Below are 17,500 nucleotides of genomic sequence, written 5' to 3'. Positions count from 1 at the left end.
TTTTGCTTCCCGGTCACGCGAAAGGATTCTCGGAAGTGACCCTGGGCTACTGAGCCCCGCTGTGCTGGACGCCAGTGGGCCACGGACCACCGAGGGGGCTCAGAGTCCCCGGGGCCCCACGGAGGCGGCCGGGAGCCTGACTCAGAGCTGACCGCAGGGGGCCCATTCCACGGTGCTTCCCGCGGAAGCGGGTGGAAGGGCGAGGGGCAGACCCGTGGCCCTCCGCAGACCGGCCGCAGGACAAAGACAAAGAGAACCGCCTTCTGTATTTACGGAAACAAATGGGTGGCATCAGGTGAACAGTGTCTGTCCGTGCTTGTTCAGGTTGCAGGCCTACAAATTTACACCTTCTTTCAATTTCCTGCGAGCACCGGAGGAAGTGCGAATAGCTTGTTCAGAGGCAGATTAATGCAAACGAGCTGAGGGGGCCATAAATTCACAGGCAGTGACTTGTACCATCATGTAAGTGTAATGGTTATCAAACTGGAATCAGGCGCCCAGGACCCGCTTAACACAGAGAAAATTTGCTTCATGTCAGGGTATTAAAGTCATGCTGTAATCTATCCATACACTGTGACTAAATTTTATAGTTCATGAAGCATATTAGTATTACACTATATCCTGGTACATTCAAAAGGTGATTTCCATTTAGATGCTCATTTTTCATGAAGATAAATATGACATGAATCATAATTTCCCTGAAGTAAATATTACAAATAATAAAATACTCAGGCAAGCAAGTTGAGGAGTGACAGTAATGTTTTCCATTTGTATGGTAAGTGGCGAACCTTGTGGCCTATCAAGTAACAAATTGAATGTTTAATCTTCCCCCATGCAGATTGCGGATGGCGAAGTGGCCGCGGTCTCACGGCAAATTGAGAGTTCTCTGGTGGCTCGTGGAGTGTCTGCTATTTTGCCTTCGGAGGCCAATAGAGGGTGTCAGCTGAGCTTTGTCAAAATATATCACGAGCATGAAGTTGTAAAATTGCAATTTGCAACAAAAAGACTTTGGGATAACGGGCAAATCTTAGGCATGCTAAATACAGAGCAAATATTTAGAGAGGCTTTGTAAGCAATTTAAATATTGTTAGGGGAAGTTGCGTGGCCTGCGTGGCGCGTCCCAGAGGTAAAGAAAGAAATGTATCCTATCAAGTGGTAAATAGTCTATTCCAAATGATAAAAATATTCTCCAGCCACCAGCCGATAGAGTTAAGCTAATTGGCGGAAGGCGGCTCAGAGCCGTGCCAAAAACGAGCCGCAAGGCCGCCCGGCGGGCGCGCCACACCTCACGGCCTCAGCGCGCTGTCCGTGGGACGCTGTCTTTGCTGATTGGCCCTCGAGTGTTGGACTCCCTCCAGGCCGCCGGGATCCCGGGGCAGTGACCGTGTCTCCGGCTTCCCCGTGATCGGAACACGGCCAAGGCTGCTGCGGAGCCCCGGGTCGCGACCCTGCGGGCCCGTTCAGGAGCGCTTGTACAGCATGGCCCGGGGACCCGCGTTCCGCGGAAGGTTCTGCTGTGTGTTAATGTACGTGGCCGTGTCTGCCCTACGTGACGCCCCCTCTAGTGCGTTGATGAAGGACTTGATACATGAAAAGGCTGCCTGAGCCCCGCCGCGTGTGAGGGCGAGGCGGCCCGGCGGGAAGGGGCGCTGGAGCCCTGGGCTCGGTCCGGGAGCCCTCAGTGAGGCTCCTTGCTCTTGGGGAGGTCACGGCTCTTCGTAACCGGAAAAGGGCAGACGCGGTGAAGGGCACGTCGCTCCTCTTCCCTGGGGTTGCAGGGGTGCGGAGCGCGCACGCCCGGGGCCGGGGCCATGGCGCGGCCCGGCCGCGCTGACTCTGCGTTCGTTGCGCCGGGGGCCTGCGGCGGGCTCCTCGTGGACGTGCGGCGCCGCCGCGGGAAAGAAGTTACGGGGGACAGCCGACTTTTTTTTAAAAAAAACAAAACCAAGATATTCTGCCGTTAATTCCTCCTGACGGCTGCCCTTAACTCTTTCCAGATCTGCCCAGATTCGGGGTGAGGGTGTCTAGCCTCGGAAAGGTGCGCGGAGGCCCCCCACCCCCCTTCCCACTGCAGGCCCACGGGGTCGCCCGTGGCTCAGGCGTGTGCTGCTGGCCGCGCCGCTGCTGGGGCCGCAGGGGTCCCAGGCGGGTGTGGACGGAGCCGGTCTGCGGGCATGCCAGCCGAGGGCCGGGCAGGCTGGGTCTGCCCCCGATGGGCAGGAGGAGCTGAGTGCTGATGGCACCCTAGTGGCTGGGGCTCCCCCTCCCAGCCGCATGGGGAGCCCTCTAGTGGGGACCAGCGGCACTGCGCACCTCCCTGCCACCCTTGCCCACCTGGTCCCTCTGGACTCCACGCTCAGTGCGCACCCGCCCCCGCAGGCAGCCAGGTGCGAGTGGGCAGAGGCCTGTTCGGGCTTCCTCATGGGTCGCCAGCCGTCCCAGCGCCGGGACTCGAGGGCACGCAGAGGCCGCTCATTGTGCCTCTGCAGGGCGCAGCCGGGCTTCCCGCGGGCGCTGCCCTGCCTGGGTGCATGGGCCGGGGGCGGGCTCTCTCAGGCGACCCTCTTGGAAAGTTCCAGTTGTCTGGGGGCCCTGCCCCCTCCGCCCCTCCTAGGGCTGCCCGCCGGGGCTCTTTCCCGGCGTCCACTGTCTCGGTTGCCACTCCCCTGGCCGTGCGGTGCCGTCTGCAGAGTCCTGGGTACTCTGCTCACCCTGGGGTTTTGATAATTCTCTACCTTTTTTTTTTTTTTTTTTTTGGTAATTGCAGAATCATAAAATATTTTAATTTCAAGGTTAGCAATTTTCTCTTGCATACTTAATTTATAATTAGCTGGTTTATAAACCTGTTCTGCGAATATAATTTTACTGTTGCCAAATGTTCTTCATGAATAATTAAGGGCAAATCCCTATTTATCAAATTATTAATATACCTAATGGCCTTGTTTTCATAAACAATGCGCCGGAGTTGGATTTAAAGGAAACCTCTGCGAGGGATCGGGTGCCGGTTCCCACCGCGGCCGGAGCCTGCGCTGCCGTCAGCACAGAGGGACGCTTGTGCTGCGCTGATGTCACAGGCCCCGGCCTTCTTCCCTCCACAAAAGCCCAGGTATCAGTAGCTGGACAAACACAATGGCCATTCAGCAGCGGGCCAGGCCGCCTCGGCCCGTGAACAATGTTGTTGTTTGTTCCAGCCATTCACCAGCAGCATTTTTGGAGGAAATGTAGATGAAGCCATCCTTTCAGCCTTTAAAAATCTCTTTGGCATAATCCTACCCCCTTTGCTTGTGTCTGCTGCTCGAAGTGAGGAAAGCCACGCTTTCGTGGGAGTTTGGGCCTAAGGACGTGAGCAGCCACGGTCCCGGCCCTCAGCCCGCTGACCCGGGCCGTGGAAATAGGCCTCAGGTCCGGAGACGGAGGCAGAGCCGGGAACGCGGTTCTCTCGGGGGGGAAAGTGAGACGTGGCCCGGGGGCCTGCGTGTAACACGCGCTGAGGCTCCCACGGCCCCTCCTTCCTTCAGCCCCCAGATGTCACGGAGGCGAGAGAACGTCTTCCTCGTCTCCCAGGACGCGGAGCCCCGGCTCCCGCCCGGCGGGCCTGCGGCTCACCCGGCTCCGCAGTCCGAACCATGAGAACCATAAGCAAAGCCCGCTGCTGGTTGGGAAGGATTTGCTGAAAAGCACACTTGTGCGCGGATCACCCCGAGTTTGTGCGTGGTCCCTGGGCCGCCCGCGGGCCTTCCGGGGGACGGGGCGTCGATCAGGAGTGTGGGAGCAGGCAGCCGGCCGCCGGGCCGCGGCGGGTGTGCACCGGTGCCCCCGGCCGGGTTCCCGTCCCCACCCGGCGCGGGGGCCCCCTTCCTGGGGCCGGCGTGTGCGAACCCCCTCGCCATGTGTGTACGACTCCATGTGTGATTCATTCCAGAGCAGTTTTAGTCCTCATAAAATATTCATTTTGGTTGTGCAGGGCCCTGTAATTGCCATCTCTCACCCTGAATTATTTATGCCTTGCACAGACTGACAAAGCTTTGCCACGCGGCCCTAGATGAATCAGAAACACGGGTCTTTGCTGCCAACAGCATTGCAGTTTCACAAAATATGGCACCAGCGTCATCCTGGGCTGCCTCATCTCTAAATCCAGCTTTTCTTGATTTGACATTTTCTTTACTCTTCCATTGTCTTAGTCAGGCAGAAAGGTTGCCTCTTAACTCTGAGCAGCAACCTTTTTTGCTTGCATTACAGCGTTGTGCTTCACAGGACTAATGTATCTTTATTGCCCGCACTTTTTTATGCTCAGTAACAAGACAGTGCTTGGGCTCACTTTAGAGCCATATATTATACATTAGCGATAAAATGATGCAAATAGTCCTGAATACTCTTCAAACAGATAGTGCGGATCAACCCGACTCTGGCTGCTTGTCACAAACACAGAAGAGAAGGGGTGCCTTGCCGAGTTGGGCGGGGACGCCTGCCCCCAGCGGCGGGCGGTGCGCGGGCCCCAGGTGGGCCCACACTGGTCTGGGCTCCTCCATGGGTGGAGGAGGCGCCGGGCCCCGGCGTGCGGCACCCCGACCGACCGCGCCCGTCCCCCGCGCAGCCCCGGCCGGCGCTGGCCGCCCCGGCATCCGCCTCTCCCGCAGCCGGGCGCTGCCGGGCTTCCCGGAACTGTCATCGCGGCATTCGGACGCCTGCCTTGCTTCCTGTCCCCTCCCTCCACGCTCTGGGAGAGGAGCCTTCCCACGAGGGATGTGGGGGTGTTTAGGAACGCTGTGTCAACACGAATTAGGCGCTGGGAAGACGGCCCCACGGCCCCGCAGACCTGGCACAGCCCGCGAGGAGCGCACCCGGGCGGCTCTGGAGGCCGGGAGGCTGCGCTGCTATGGGAGACAATGAGGGCCTGCGCCAGTTCCAGGGAAGGGTCCCCCTGTGCCGGGCAGAGGCTCCCGAGGCGAGTCTCAGAGGACTGTTCCCACACGCAGTGGCGCGCGGTGGGGGAGCCCCGCCGGGTCCGCGGATTTTCACACCTTGGGCCTTCCCAGAAAGGGGTGAATTTACGGCCCCGGGCTGCCGGACGCGGGGAGGCGCGGGCGAGGCTCGCCGCCGCGCCGAGTAATGGATGACCCGAACGCCCATTTCTCTTGTATTTGTTGACACGCAGGAGTAATGAAGTTAAAGCTTTGCACACATGTGCCCCTCATTAAGCTGCATTACCTGCATTAAAACTAATAATTGCCACTCAGAGCTGTGCGCCCATTAATCATTTATAATGTTTTAATAAGTTTTTAATCAGGACCTAAAAGGCTGGAGAGGCCGCGTGGGCAGGTCCCACACTGGTGTTCTCCGCGCCTGCACAGGCTGGATTTAAAATGGGATTTTTTTATTAATAATTCAACCCGCAAAGAAGATAGTTCTTAATGAAGCAGGCTGGCGTGGTTGGGGAACGCGGGCGGCTGAGCAAGGAAGGAGCTTTTCCACTTGAAAACTGGGGGGCAGAAATGAACCACAGAAAAACCCCGTTTGTTTTGGGAATGACCGGGGTGGCCGGGAGAGCATTCCTGTTATTGCCAGAGCCTGAAAAACGCACACGTGAGGGGTGGGCCCCCAAGTTCGGAGCCGCACCGGCGGGCCGTCCCTGCCTACAAAGTCCCCAAAAGTCTCCCCTGGAGCTGGCAACAAGTCATGGGGGCATCGGATGCGAGCCAAGCGATGCTGGCATTTTTCTTGAGTAAGGAGCGCCGTGATCAGAGCTGGCAAATAGAGTGCTGTCCAGAGGGAGCGCGGGAGCCGTTTTAATGAGCGCGCAGCGGAAGACAAAATGCAGGCTGATTGACAGCGCGAAGGGTCTGCGGGGGGATGGTGTCAGGGCTGCGGCGCCCATTAGAACCAGGGAAGCAGGTAAAGGGGGAAACAAAGATAGGCACTTGAAACGGGAGCCCCAGTGTAAACACGGCGCACGTCACATCGCCGCTGTGTTGTGCAGTTGACTTCTTTTAAACAGATAACCTTATCAAAACTATCCTGAAATATCAGAACAGTTACAGAAAATACTAACTAGAATCCTGACAGCGCGCTGGGGCGGGCGGGCGGGCGGCCGGCGGCGCTCGGCGCTCGGGGCTCGGGGCTCGGGGCGGCCTGCGCCTGCCGAGCGCGGGCCTGGGCTCTACTTATCTGAACACATTAAAACCACCCAGAAAAGTTTAATGCAAGTCACACAAATTTCTCCAACTGGAGGCCCCGTCAGGCTGCGCTCAGGAGGAGGCTGAGGAACTGGCCGGCCAAGCTATTAAATCCCATCAGATCTCTTTGGCGCCATTTTAATGAGAATCATTGCGGAAGAACAAGATCGTGGTATCTATAGGAGCCTCTTGACAGCCGCGGCTGAAATTGTGATGAAAAGAAAAACCATTATAGCACAAATTCAGCGATAAGGCTCTTTGGAGGGATGGTGGGGCCGCGTGTGGCTCCAGACCGTGAAGGGTTAATTTTCTAAACCTAATAATGTTCGATAGTGAGGTATTTGTCAGGAGATAAAGAAGTGATAGAATCTGGGAAGTGGGTCCCTGGGCGATTGTAGTACAAATATTGTTAATGCGGTGTGGTTACTCCAGCGAAGGGAAGTAAAATAGCTCTCGTCCACCGGAGACGGGCTCCGCAGCCGTGGAGCAGACCCCCAGACAAAGGCCAGCAGTCGCTGAACTGCAAGTCAAGCCGTGGATATTTTCAAACCCTCCTACGTCTACATCTCCATGCAGGGCGGCGCGCGTGCCTGGCGCGGGGCCCCCGAGCCTGGGGACGCCCGTGGGGCGCCGGGCCGCCCAGCCCCCTCTCCTGGGGAGGGGCCCCTCCCTAAGGACATCCGGCCCTGGCTGTAAAACCCAGGGCGGTCCCCCTCTGCCCCCTTCATGATGACGTCATGTGGGCCCGCGTCTATGAGACCCATAACTTGAAATGTACAAGAATTTAATAAGTCTGGTGTTAAAGCAATTTGTCATGGCATATTTGAAGAATAAATCAGACTAATGGAGCAGATTTTCCCTCCCGCCTGGCGTGAAAGAACAGGAGCCCGCGATCGCTCGCGGCGGGGCGGGGGGGACGGGGAGGCCTGACCGGCGCGCCCTCGCGTTTCCGAAACCCGAGCCGCCCTGACCTGCGCCCTATCTTGGGGCGCAGATCTGATGTCAGCAGAGTGTAGCTGTGTAGGGACTGCTCATTACAGGCTCTCTGAAGGGAGGCCTGTCTCCGAGCCCCAGCGCCCGATCGGCTGGGGCCGCTCAGGAATCGATTTGGCAGCGGCTGATGGCCCGCGCTCGCTCGCACGCAGCTGCGGCCACGGCTTCCAGGGACTTCCCAGTAATTAGCGGGGACTGCGAGGAAGCACTCCGCGGTCACTCTCTTATCAGTCACAGAAAAGTCTCTTAAAGGCTCTATCTTTTAATTTGACTCTTTAACTGTTTCCTTCCAAGAGCGCAGTCACGTGGTCAGAGCTGCGCCCAAACGGCCTGAGAGGGCCCGGGGCCTGTCGTCCTGCTCCTCCCTGGCGGGGCCTGCGCGGGGGCGGGGGCGGGGGCGGGGGCGGGGGCACCCTTCTGCGGTGATGGAATGGCAGCCACAGTGACGCAGCCCGGAATCAGCCATTACACACTGAACAGCTCAGGGGCCTCGCCTGCGCTCAGCACCCCCATCTGCTTCCAGACGCGTCTGTCTCCCGGAACGGCAACCCCTGAGCCCCCCAGCAGCCGCGCCCAGTCCCCCGCCCCCAGCACCCACCCGTGGGTGGGGACTTTCACAGCTGCCTTTTCTGGATGGCTTTCCTCACTCAGGTTTTCTTGCCAGGTTGTCAGGTATGAAAGCAGCCTCCTGGCTTTGCGTCCCAGATTCAGGAGCCGACCCTGCGGGGGGCCTGGCCTGCAGCGGGGTCCCCGGCGTTCGGGGGCACCTCCGGAAGCTGTCGGCGCCCGGACGCACAGGCGGTGGCCAAGGGGTTTTGAGGGGGGACTCGGGCTGTTGCCACGTTGGTTTGCTGCTCGTTAGGGGCTCTGGCTGAACGGGCAAGCGAGCCCTCCCCCAGGAAAGAGGCCAGCGGTTTTCGTTCTTGACTCAGGTTTCCCGTATTCCCCGTCATTGAGGCCCAGAAGAGAAGGTCAGCTGCCAGGCCTGAGGCGGGCGTCCGGGCGGGAGGCCTCTGGTGGGAGCCAGGCCTCCCTCCTCCGAGGGGCGCTGAGCCTGCGCTGAGGTGGGGCCTCGCATCCCCGCGCCTGTGCGCCGAGGGCCCTCGGGGTTGGGCCTGGCATCGCGCCGTCACTTGTGTCTTCAGCCACGGGCCAGACCAACCCAGGGACAGTCCAACGAGTATCAGTTAACAACAGCAGCAACACACCAGCCCCCCTGCACAGGGTTCCTGGGGCGCTGAGAGCGGGGGATTTCAAGCGGGGGACGTCGGCGCGCGGAAGGCCCCGGTGGGAGCGGCTCCCTGCGCCCCTTCGCGCGCGGTCCCCAGGGAGCACACCGCGCCCGCCGCGTTTCTAAGGAGACGATCCCTTTCTCCTTTGGCCACAGGGAGCGGAAGCATTGCGCCGTGACCGGTGGCTTCCGTGGCGTGGAAACCAGCCGTCTCGGGGCAGGCGGTGAGGGCGCGGGGTATTAATTACCCGGTAACACGATTTTGTCAGTGATTCGGCCACTGGCAGGTCGTGGCTTTTGCTGAAAGTGGGCAAGTTCTTCTCCGCCAGGAAGGGGCGGGAGAGCCCGCTGTCAGCTGAAATGCGCCCCTCACTTTTCTCTGACAAACCAAATTCATTCCTTGTGTAATTGATAACGGCCTTGGCCAATTATTTCACACATTACAATACACAGAGGCCCCCTTTACAGGTTTTGCAGGGCTCTAATTAGCTATGCTAATATCCCCTTTATTGGTCCTAATATTGCTCAACACCTTTTGCCATCCCGGAGCCCACGAGAGCCCCGTGGCCTGTCAGGACCGCTGATTATTGAGAAAGATAGCTTTAATCAAACATAATTGCAGTTAATTTTTCTCTCCTGCTCTCTGTTGCCAGCGTCTAATGCCACGGACTCCTTGATATTCCATTAAATTACAATTAAACAGCCTCCTTTGTTTCTGATCGTCCTGAACAACGCCACAAAGTTCTGGAGCGGCTCACGGGCGCGCTGTTTGGGCCTAATTGCCGGCTCGCTCACCAAGGGCCAATTTGCACAATACCCTTGTAGAATTTAAACAGTTCATAATGTAATGGATATTACACAGGAGCCTCACACTACAATTAAAATGATTTTCATCAGCTAGAGAAGCTCTGGTTAATCAGCTTCATAAAAGTAAATATAAATGAACTAATTCATAGCTTAAACACACAGATACGGGGCCGGCTTCGAGATCAGGCCCTGCGGTGGGGGCTTGCCCCGGCTGCGGGGGGGCCTAGAGCGCCCCGCTTCAAATGCTCCGCCCCGTTGCCCGTCTGAGGCCCTCGGTCCGCTGCATAGCGCGCCCCGCGGTGCAGGCGGGGTCTGGGGGGACTCGGGCGTGGCGCCCCCAGAACCCCACTTTTTGACGTCCCTCAGCGGGCACAGCTGTGGCTGCAGCTCTGTGTGGAGCGACTGAGTCCCTGGCCTTGCAGAAAAGAGGGCGGGCCCGGGGGCTCGCAGCTCAAACTCGAGGTCTCAATCGCGGGACCCAGTGGGCAGAGGCCCCACTTCCCTGTTCACGGGGCGCTTCTGAGTTAGAGACACCCCCACACCCGCTCTCCGAAGAGCCCGCGAGGTCGCCCGGCTGGCGTTCTCTCCGAAGCAGGAAGCCTGGTTTCAGGGGGAGCGGGACCCCACCCTCCGTCCCCCTCTGACCGCGCCTGGGAACTTCGCGGGGCCCTGCCTGTCGTCGCGAGCGGGAGACGGCCGGCCGGGGAGTTCCGGCTGGCGTGCCGGGTACCCAGAGCTGCCGCCTCCCTCCCGCCCGGGAGAAACAAGTAAATAAAGCCCATATTTCAAGCTTGATTTACTCTGGTACCTACTGTGAAAGATGACGACTCTTTAGGGAAATAAAGACAGGGTCAGGGAATTAGTGTACAAAATGGTCATTTTGATGATAGGCCAACAGCTGCAATGGGAAACGCACTGTACACAATTAAGCATAATGTACTAATGACAGGTTAGAATTTTTATCGCCTCTGCCATCGAGCCGCAAGTCCACAGTTAGCAGTAATAAAGAGTTTATTGGTGTTAAAGCCAAAGATTTTCTGACATAGGAAAGATTTTTCCTTCCCTAACAAGAGTATTAGATCCTTTGTGTACCAGACTCCAGAAGTGAGATATGTAAAGGGACTGTCAGATATTTCTTAGAGAAGAAGCCCATTAAAGGGTAATTGAGTACAGGATGAGAATTACCATTTGACCTCCCATGTCGGGCCTTCGGGTCCCCCCCCCCGGGTCCCCGCCTCCTGGGGCGTCGGCACCGCGCGTCCTGCCCTGTGCGTGTGCTCGGCGTGCGTGTGCACAGCGTCAGCGGCCACTCAGGGAGGCTTGGTCTAGTCCGTCAGTTCCTGGGGACCAACATGGGGGTGCAGAGTGGACACAGGGCCCCCCTCCTCCCGGCGGAAGTTGCCCCTCTCTGTCCCTGCCCATGTGTATTCCTTTCTTGGGTTTGTGTCCTTGGAACCTGAGAGCTTGAAGGGGCCCTGAGCCCCGGGCTGCACCCGCCAGACCCCACCCCAGTGTTCCGCTGCTTGTGCGACGTGCCCGCATGAGCCCGCCTGCCCCGGAGCCCGCCCCTGAGAGGCCCCGCACCCAGCTGTGTGTCGGGCTAATTTCTGCACCTGAGGGCAGCGGGGGCCTGTCAGGCGACCTCCGAACCTGCCCTCTGTGCTCGGGGGTACAGGGGCAAAAAAGACGCCGAGGAATCAGAAGGGCCTCCTCTGGAGGGGGCTCCTTGGCCCTCACGGCAGGAGCCCCCGGAGCCGGTCCGTCGGGAGATGAGCCGGCTGGTCATGTGCGGCGTAATTGCCCCGCGCGGCCGTCCCCGAAGTGAAAACCTAATTGCCTGAGAGGACGATAACTTTTGACGCCCTCACCTTGTTAGGCCCTTTCTGATGCAGTTCAAGTGCAGCGTGGCCGCAGGTGCGCCTAATTTACCTCGCCGCAGCGCGCGGAGTTTAATTGCGGCGGTTGTTAGGAAAAATTGGTGGGTGGAATTTCAAGTGGCTGGCTGTGCTGGTGGCAGATGGTGTTCAGAGGCACCACGAGCCCAAGTGTAGGTGAGGCGAGTTAATAAAAGATGTAAATTCCGGCCTAAAGTAGCGAGGCCGCGCCGTGTGTGAGGACCCTGAGCCCGGCGCCATTGCCTGTGCCCCGCTGGGAAGTCGTCCAGGGTGCGCCGGGCGCGGCCCGGACACGGGCCTCGGTCGGCCGAGGGGTTTTATTTTTGGAAGTGACTGTCAACAAGGGACCTCGAACGTTAGGTTGACGTCAAGGAAATCACGGGAAATCTATACAGAACTGTCCTCAAGCAGGACAGGTGGTGTTTGGAAAGAAACCAGACAAGCTCCTTGGGTGGCCTCGCTGGACGGGGCGCCCAGACACCCAAACACAGCGCACGGGGGATGGGGCCTCCCCCAGATGAGACACTGGGGTGCGGAGACAAGACCCCGCAGTCCCTGGTGGGATCCCGGCCAGGACCCCAGCGTCCGTGCCGCCAGCCAGAGCGCCCGCAGAGGTCGCCGAGCGGGCGGGGAGGGGGCGGCAGCCCGGGGAGGGTTCCGTCCCAGCGTCTCAGCGCCCTGCCTCCGCACGCCTGGCCACGCGAGGGCGGGGCGTGGGGGGAGGGCGCCGGCCCCGCTCGCGGCCTGAGCCTGGGCGTCGTGGCCGCCTCGAGGGGCGTGGGTCCCCCCTTCACAACAGAGGTCATGGCGGCCCCTAAAACAGCACCCCAAGCCCTCGCTGAAGAGGCGCCCTGTTGTAACGTCGCAGGCGCCCCGTTGGAAGCGTGTCCCCCGAGGCGGTGAACCCCCGGGTCAGGGCTGCCGGGGAGGGGGCCGCAGGTGCTGCTGGAGCGGGAGCTCCGGTAAACCGCGAGTGGCTTTGCAGGAGCGGGTGTCCCGCAGCGTGCCTGTCCTAAAAGAACAGCTGCTGGTCTGAACCCCGAGTTGGACGAGGCCGCCTGCGTTCTGCGGGCGGGAGTGGGCCGTGCCCTCGGGGCTGCTTCCCTCGTGGTTCATGGTCAGGTGTGCGAAGTCTAGGCAAGAAATGGCCAACCCCAGCCACGGCGGGTCTAGCAAGGCTTGGAAACCGGTAACGTCGAGGCAAATGGAAGCCGCTCCTTCGCAGGGAGGCAGGCCGCGCTGGCCTCCAGGCCCAGGGCCTGCCTGCGGGGCGGCGGGCCAGGCCTGGCGGGCAGCCCGCCCCGCCCCCACGCAAGAGTGTCCTGCAGAAAGCTTGTGTCTTTTGTCTGATAGCCCTAACAAGTATCCTTTTTTTTTTTGTATTTTTGTAGATTCTTTCTAAAGTTTTTCCTCAAGTGCAATCAGAACTGTTTGAAGAATGCAGGCAACCCTCGGGACATGCGGAGATTCCAGGTACACGCTTCTCGCGGGCGCGCGGACGTGGCCCTGGCTGTCACGTGGACGTTTGACTCCTCTGATGTGGCCGTCGTTCAGAAAACGAGTGTTAGTTCTCCAGGGCTTGGGAGCGACCCCGAGTTGGCTCGCTGGGCAGAACCCTTGAATCAAGCACTTTAACCCTGCCCGGGCACCGTCAGGGGGGTGGCAGGTCCGTTGCGCCCACACGTTCACTCATGGCCCGGCAGGGGCGGACGCCAGCCCTGAGAAGGCGGCCCGCGTCCTCGCCCCGGGGGCGGGTCCCCACAGCCGGGCCCCCGGGGCTGCCGGTGAAGGCGGAGCCGTGGTAAGTCTCCCGGGTGTGTTCAGAGGGGCCGTCTCAGGCGTTTTTCTGGGAGTCCCCCTCCCGTTGGCCTCTCGCTCGTGGGGCCTGCTTCTCCGGGACCCCGGCTGGCTGCGTTTGACGGACGAGCACTTAGAACTCGCGCACGAGATCTTTTGGGAATCAATCGCTGATTGATTTTTCCTGGGGGGGAGGCGGTCCTCAAGACCAGCCCTCCCCGGGGAGGCGCCTCCCCTGTTGGGTGCGGCCTCCGCACGGCCCGGAGGCTTCCAGCTCAGCTGCCCACCCCGAGCTCGGATGCGGTCTTGCTGCCACATCCCTCGCCCGGGCCCGGGACTGCGCCCAGGCCGGCATACCCGGTCCCGGGCGTGCCCCGAGGGTGCCTCCCCCACCCCAAGGAGCGAGGCGGAGAGCTGGTTGCGTTCAGGGGTAAACGATGAGCAAGTTCACGGCTTTCCAGCCTGAGTTTGAGAACGGTAGGAGGCTATGTCGGGGGGGTGGGGGGAAGGGTGCTCCGCCCCCATGATGGATTATTTCTCTGGTTTTAGCTTTAAAAGTGCTCTGGGCTGGGTGGCACACCTGTGACTGGCCCCGCCCCACCCGAGGAGGGCTGGGCAGCTAAGAGAAGGGACAGCTGGGTGGGATGATTTACTAACAAGTCGCTCAAGATGTTTTCAGGAATTCAACATACGCACTAGCCTTTTAGCAAAGCACGTGTCACCTGTCTTTACAGCCAGCCAGCCAGCCAATCAGAGAAGGGCGCCGGGGCTCGCCCAGGCCTGCTGGGGAGCTGGGGACAGTGTCTCTTGCAAACCGTTGGGCCCGCCCCCCTTTTCCTTGGGCGAGGCTCAGCAGGTGCTGGCGGTCGGTCTAGCGGAGAGGCAGCCCCACGCAGCTTCAGTCACAGCAGGAGCTGCGCCTCTCACGCTGATCCCCCGCCTTTCAGAGGTTCGCCCGGACTGAGCGGGGCTTCCCAGCCCCTCGCCCTGCTCCGCGGCCGCGGCACCGCTCCGCAGGCGCCCCGCTCGGCTGGCGCAGCCGCAGACACGGCGCAGCCTGTCTGTCCTCCCCCTGCTGAACTACACTCTTTTTCCCTTGGTGGCTGACCTACATAGAGATGACAGCCAAGACAGCGTCCTTTATTTTATTTTTACCTTCCTCCTGTCTTCAGCGTACCGCGGCCCGGGAACTTTGAAGGGGCCCAGGCTGCGGCTCGGTGCCGGCTCCATGGCTGTGCGCCGGCCCCCGGGCTGGGTTGGCGCGGAGCCGTGCACTCCCGGGCGGGGCCCGGCAGACAGGCCGGGTGGGGGTGGCCCGTCCGCGGAGCAGCCCTGCCCGCTCTGCCCAGAGGCCGTCCGGGCACCAGCGGCACCGCAGTGTGTGGGGCCTCCCTCGCCAGGGCGATGCGGCGGCCGCCCGCTGGGCAGCGAGGGGGCTGAGGGGCCGGGGCCGGGGCGTGGGGACACCGGCGGCAGAAGCACGTTGCGAGGCACCGAGGGGCCCAGTGCTGGGGAGGCTCCAGAGGCAGGGAGGCACCCGCAGGGGACGCAGGGTGGCCAGTGAGGGCTGGTGAGGGAGCTTTGGGGGTGCAGTGCCCTCTGCCCCACTTCAGCCTCCTTGTGGGGCCTGAGACTTTCATGAAAGATATTACTAACCCCTGCATTCACGTATGTAGCCTTGGCCTTTCCTTCACCCTTAAATATGATTTCTTTAAAAATCAGTTTTCTTCCCTAACAGAGTGTATTAGAGCCGTTTCAGGTTTACGGAAAATTTCTCGGAGAACAGGGGGACCTCCCAGATACCTCCTGGGCACCTACCCCCTCGGTTTCCCTGATCATTAAGGTCTTGCGGTGTGAGGCTCCCATTGGCTACATGGGAGGAGCTGGTGTTGATACATTGTTGTTAATCGCGGCCTTGGCCTCTCACTGCCATTCCGGGCTGCGCTCTGACGCGCGCGGACCCAGCAGGGAAGGCGGCTGGGGGCGGGCACCCCTCGGTCCGCTCACCTGCTCAGGCCGCCCGCTTCTCCGGGGGGCAAGGTTCTCTAGGCGTGTGGGCCCCTGCGGCCACCCAGACATGGCAAAGAACCAGGCCCCTTGTCCCCGACACCTGGGCCCCAGACGGGACCTGGGCCCCCGTCTTTGCTGCTCCAGCCACTCTGGAAGCGACGCCCACACCCACCCACCTCGGTGAAGGAGGACTCTCAAGGCTGGGTCACCCCTTCCTGTTCCCTGGGGTGCTGGTCGCAGGTCCCCTGGGAAGGCCCACCCTTCCCACACGAGTTTCTTTGTCGCTTCCGCTGAGAGTCACAGGCCCCTCCCCAGGGCCCCCCCAGGCCCCCTCTGACCCGGAGCTCAGACAGGGGCCTCACATCCCAACAGGAGCGGGTCCCCTCGGCAGGCCAGGCCCCGCCATCGCCATCCTTGCCACGAACTTGAGAAAAGGGTATTTTCCCTGTACTGAAAACACTCACTATTCCCGTTCCACGCGGCCTTTTCAGATGCAAAGGCGTTCATGACCAGGCGTGCCGTGTAATTGTGGAATTGACACCGATCATTCGGTGAGGGTACAGGCAGCAGACACGCTCCTGATTTATGAACCCTTTTTTGGCAACTGAAGCCTCACAGCTCTTCAAGGAGGACAGTCTCCAGTGAACTAATTTTAATTAGATAAACTATCCAATCAATATGGGAACAGATCAATCAAAACAGCAGCTTTAAAATGAGTGGCCAGAGGGGTGTCTCTGAAGCTAATGGCCAGAAGAATATTCCGCTGAATGGAATTCACTTGTTAGCATAATAGGAGATTAAACTGCAATTAGGGGAGCAGGTTTGGAAGGGAGGCAATCGCGAGTCAAAACACAACCAAACAGAAGCAAACCGCCCACCCAGCCCCACGGGCCGCGGGGGCCGCGGGCGGCCGCCGCGGCGTCTCCCGGGAACGGGCGTGCGCGGCCGGCCCGGCGCCCAACCCGCCGTCCCACCCGCCTCTCTCCACAGGTCGTTGTGTCCACCACCGTCAACGTGGACGGCCACGTGCTGGCCGTGTCCGACAACATGTTTGTGCACAACAACTCCAAACACGGGCGGCGAGCGCGCCGCCTGGACCCGTCAGAAGGTACGGCCCCTTCTTATCTGGACAATGGTAGGCACACGTTGCACGTCTCTTTTTATTTGCGATGCTTTTTATTTTTCTCTGCACCATCCTTTATGTTGGTTCGTGTCGAGGGACTGTCCCCAAGCCCCGCCCCGTGGGTCAGGCCGCCCCCTGCCCGGGGGGCCCGGGACGGCGTCGCCCCCGCCTCTCCCAGGGCCCTCAGTGAGGGCTCCGCATCCCCCCGCCCCTCCCACGCGGCCTTCGCTGAGTGGGTTGGTTTCTAAGCTTTCTGTTGCTTAGAGCTTCTCTTGGATTTTGATTTATTTCGTTTTATTTTGGCTTGTCCTCAGCCCCATCCAGAAGGTCACCCCCAGGCACCTGTGCGTGTCCTGGTGGGCGGCCGCCCCTGGTCCCTCAGCTCAGAACGGACTCCAGGGCTGTGTCCTGTGCCTGAACGGACAGGCGGACGGGGGGCGGGGATCGACAGGGTGCCCTCGTGGGGCGGAGCGGGCACGAAAACCGGCGCGAGGAGTTTGGTACCAACTGCTTCCAAGCGACTTCCTATCTTTGCTTGTTGAAAGAGAAGAGCTTTGGTAAGAGGGACAGGCAGTGAGCCACACCCTCGGGCGTCGAGTCAGGGCACAGAAGCCAGCCCCCCGCACCCTGCCACGCGCCTGCGCGCTGCTCCCGCTGTACGTCACGTCCCCTTGAAAACAAGAGCCCTCTTCCGTATAAAACATCTCATAACAATCGTGGATCTAATACGGTGGCTGGGACGGTCATGTGAGTTTTTTAAAAAAGTGAATTGTGAACACAACAGCCTGACTCGGCCCGGCAGAGCCAAGGGCCCATCTGGCGGAGCGGCTTTGAGACCAGCCTACACCCCGAGGTCCCGGACCCCGGGCCCCGCCAGAGGCCGACACACACGCGGCGCCCAGGGAGGTGGCCGGGGCGCACGCAGAGCCTCAGAGCAAAGGGCGCGATTCCGTCCTGAGGCCGGAGGACAGTTCATGACTTTGCTGCGGTCCACAAAAATAAACTAATTTGTTTTTCTCCATTAATGACTAAGGTATAAGAGAACAAAAATATAATAATTAAAGGTCGCCCTGGGCACCAGAGTCATTAGACTCTGTGACGTACTGTTTATCTCCTTCCTGGGCACGGAAGGTGGGTGTGTGCTCTGCCTAGCAACCATCACTAATGAGGCTCACAATTAAGAAGGTTGAGTCCCCGTCCTCAGTCCGCGCGTCCCCAGAGAGCCGGAGCCCGCAACTCGATAGGCTCAAGGAGGCCCTCGGCCCTCTGGTGCCAGGCGGGAGGCCGGGGCCGAGCTCAGCCGCCTCTAATGAGCTGTGATGATCTGAGCGAAGGACAAGTATTTATTTTTGTAAGTAGCATGAACAAGCATTTGACTGTAAGCAGAACGTAGAGCATTTAGGAAAATAAAGGCTACTAGTGGGTACCTTGGAGATAAAACCCAACAAATCAAAAGCTGTAGAAGCAGGCT

At 59.9% G+C, this 17,500-nt stretch overlaps 1 protein-coding gene across 7 annotated transcripts in view; it reads left to right on the top strand.

Annotated features, from left to right (window-relative positions):
* EBF3 (EBF transcription factor 3) overlaps positions 1-17,500 on the top strand; it is a 108,715-nt gene that overhangs the window by 60,047 nt on the left and 31,168 nt on the right. For 4 of the 7 annotated variants that reach the window (XM_054581697.1, XM_054581694.1, XM_054581693.1 and 1 more), the window contains exons 7-8: positions 12,491-12,572; positions 15,897-16,041. In XM_054581697.1, the coding sequence (XP_054437672.1) occupies positions 12,491-12,572; positions 15,897-16,041 (227 nt within the window). The remainder of the gene's footprint in view (positions 1-12,490; positions 12,573-15,896; positions 16,042-17,500) is intronic. The other 3 variants (XM_054581698.1, XM_054581696.1, XM_054581695.1) reach the window with 1 other exon arrangement.

This window comes from Pteronotus mesoamericanus, unplaced genomic scaffold (genome assembly GCF_021234165.1).
Source record: "Pteronotus mesoamericanus isolate MK-2021 breed Mesoamerican mustached bat unplaced genomic scaffold, CSHL_Meso_final contig_657, whole genome shotgun sequence".
NCBI classification, from domain to species: Eukaryota; Metazoa; Chordata; class Mammalia; order Chiroptera; family Mormoopidae; genus Pteronotus; species Pteronotus mesoamericanus.
This window is presented reverse-complemented; position numbering and strand designations above follow the sequence as displayed.